At 45.9% G+C, this 2,719-nt stretch overlaps 1 protein-coding gene across 1 annotated transcript in view; it reads right to left on the bottom strand.

Moving 5' to 3' along the window:
* LOC125486740 (ubiquitin carboxyl-terminal hydrolase 2-like) overlaps positions 1 to 2,430 on the bottom strand; it is a 4,428-nt gene extending 1,998 nt beyond the window's left edge. Inside the window, exon 1 of the mRNA XM_048615634.1 lies at positions 1,682 to 2,430. Within this exon, the coding sequence (XP_048471591.1) occupies positions 1,682 to 2,392 (711 nt within the window). The 5' untranslated portion in view covers positions 2,393 to 2,430. The remainder of the gene's footprint in view (positions 1 to 1,681) is intronic.
* Positions 2,431 to 2,719: the final 289 nt, after the last annotated feature.

Genomic DNA, 2,719 nt, shown 5'->3' with positions numbered 1-2,719 from the left:
GTCGGAGGGTCAGTGCTGAGGGAGTGCCGCACTGTCGGAGGGTCAGTACTGAGGAAATGCCGCACTGTCGGAGGGTCAGTGCTGAGGGAGTGCCACACCATCATAATATCAGTCTTTTGAATAAGATAACAAGCAAGTGTTCAACTGCTCTTACATAAAGACGCAAAAAGTCTCAATGCCCTATTTTGAAGAGGAGCATGGGAGATCTCACCAGTTTTCCAGTCTATGTGTCCCTCAACCATCATCACTAAACCAGATGATCTGCTAATCTGCTAGTGCAATTTGTGGGAGCTTGCTGTGTGTTAAAACTGGCTGTCACCCATCCTACAATACGACAGAGACAACACCTCAAACATGTTTCTGTGGCTGTGAAAACGTTCAGGCCATTCGATGTTTTATTCTTTCACAAGGGGGCCATTGGCTGGGTCAACATTTATTGCCTATCCTGAAAGTTCTTTCTTTCACTGGCTTACAGGTTTCTAAGTAAGACCAGGATGGTCACACTGCTACACACAGTGTCAAACAGTCATGCTCAACATTTACATGGGATTTGCTTTTGTTTGAGGCAGATCAGCTCAAATAGAAAATCTCTCACCAGGAGTTGTTTCTGCAAACTAACCCCCAAAACATTCCTACTGTGTCAGGAATGGAATCCAGTTTCACACTGAAGCTTTAAACCACAACAAAGCACATATGTACATGTACATTACACACACCCCACATACCACCAGGTTATCCCCTCCCAGCTTATTATGCAGAATGCCGAACAGAATTTTGTTTTGTAACCTGGTAAGATGTTCTCCTGAAGATGCTAACACCTTTCATAGATTCTTGTTACTTACAGGGTGAGTTATCATGATCTGGAAATTGCTGCTTGTAAGGATGGTGGAAGTTAATTCAATCATAACTTTCTAAAGGGAGTTGGATAACAATTGAGGGAAATTTGCAGAAGCATGGGGAAAGAGCAGAGCAGTGAAACTATTTGGGTAGTTTTCAAAGGATCAACACAGGTGCCATGGGCTAAACAGCCTTATTCCACGTTGCCAGGCTTTGATGAGAATACACTTGCAGGATTCTGAATGGTTTGGTCTCTTTATCTAAAGAAGAATCTACTGGCTGGGAGGTGATTCTGTTAAGGTTCATAACATTGATTCCCAGGATGAAAGTTCTATTGATTTGCAGATACCAATACCCTTAGGAATGAGAGGGATAATCTCATTGAAAAGTAACAATCTTTTTGACAGTGTTCGATAGTAAATACTGAAAGACTGGTTACTCTGGCTGGTCAGTTCTAAAGAAGGTGATATAGCCTCAGGATAAAGAGCCAATCATTCAGGACTGCGGTGAGGGGAAAACTTCCTCCCTCAAAATGTTGTGTATTTTTGGAATTCTTACTCCTGGAAAGTTGTACATTTAGTTGTGGCTGTAGCTCAATCATGCAGCATATTCACAGCAGAGATCAGTACATTTTTGGAGTCTTTGGGAATTGAAGGAAATGGGGAGGAGTGGTGAAAGGTGAAACGGTGGTAGAAGATCAGCTGAGATCTTAATGAATGAAAAATAGGGTTGAGGGGCCAAATGGCCTTCTCTGACTAATATTATTAATGCCTTATGCAAGGTCGCACAATCACCTCTGATCAGCAGGTTAACCCCATGACCCTTCCACTGAGCCCACACTTACCGCTATGTCTCGTACAGGTGAAGCACAACTTCCACTACTTGCATTCCTCTCCCACGACAGGCTGAAGCGATCAGTACTTTTAAATGAAGCTGTAATGGTTTCTTGTGTCATGCTCCGTGGTAAACTGTAAGCTCCAGAGCCCTTGCTGTAGTAAGCATCGGTGCTGTCGCTTCGGCTGCAGGCTCTGTAGCTCCCGGCCTGGGAATCCAAGTGGTGTCGAGCGAGTGTTGGGCTCTTTGTGGAATTTAACTGGTACGTGTCTGCCATGTGGAGGGTCAGCAGGTCTCTGTTTAGGTCGGTCTGGCTGATGGATTTCCTGCGAGTTAGAGACAGCCCAGGGGGAGGGTAGCCCGATGGGCTGCTCACCGTGCTGTAACCGTAGTTACCACAGTATCCGCCACTCAGTCCGCTAGGGAAGGCTTTCAGGGGAACACGACTCAAACTCTCGCTGCGCCTGTTCAGTATGTCAGCATGTGGGATGTGCCGGCCACGGTCAGCATCCACAGTACACTTGCTCGCTGCTCGGCCAGAGCTGGCATGGGTGATATAGTTGGTGTAGCCTGGTTTATAAAGCTTGTCCTTGTCTGTGTAACTGGTGCCCAGGCTGGGAGTGTAGCTGTGGTACGTGGTGCCATAGTGAGAGCTGGAGAGGGTGCTGCCAGTATAGTTCCCAATTCGCTTCGCTGTGGATGAGGAGGAAACTCGAGACATGTCAACCTCAGTCTCACACAGTAGGCCTCGCCTGGCATTTACTGAGGAGAAAAAGAAATTCATTTTAGATCTCAAATTGATAATTACTTTTAATTTAAAGCTTCCCTCAAATCCAACCTCCCCTAGCACCAACCACTAGTTACTCTGCTGTGCCCACTGACACTTCTCAGGTTCTCAGGCCATTCCTATTCTTCACATCCAGCCTGGGCCTTACCCACTAACCAACCCCTAGTTGTCATTGCATTGAAACACATGAGTGGGACTGAGTTGGAGATATCCTGTGACAGTTTACACTGGGAAATAAAACACAGTCTGGAGCCATTCTCT

Source organism: Rhincodon typus, chromosome 32, assembly GCF_021869965.1.
Source record: "Rhincodon typus isolate 14 chromosome 32, sRhiTyp1.1, whole genome shotgun sequence".
Lineage (NCBI taxonomy): Eukaryota > Metazoa > Chordata > Chondrichthyes > Orectolobiformes > Rhincodontidae > Rhincodon > Rhincodon typus.
The sequence above is the reverse complement of the archived record's forward strand: the minus strand, read 5'-3'. Positions and strand labels throughout refer to the sequence as shown.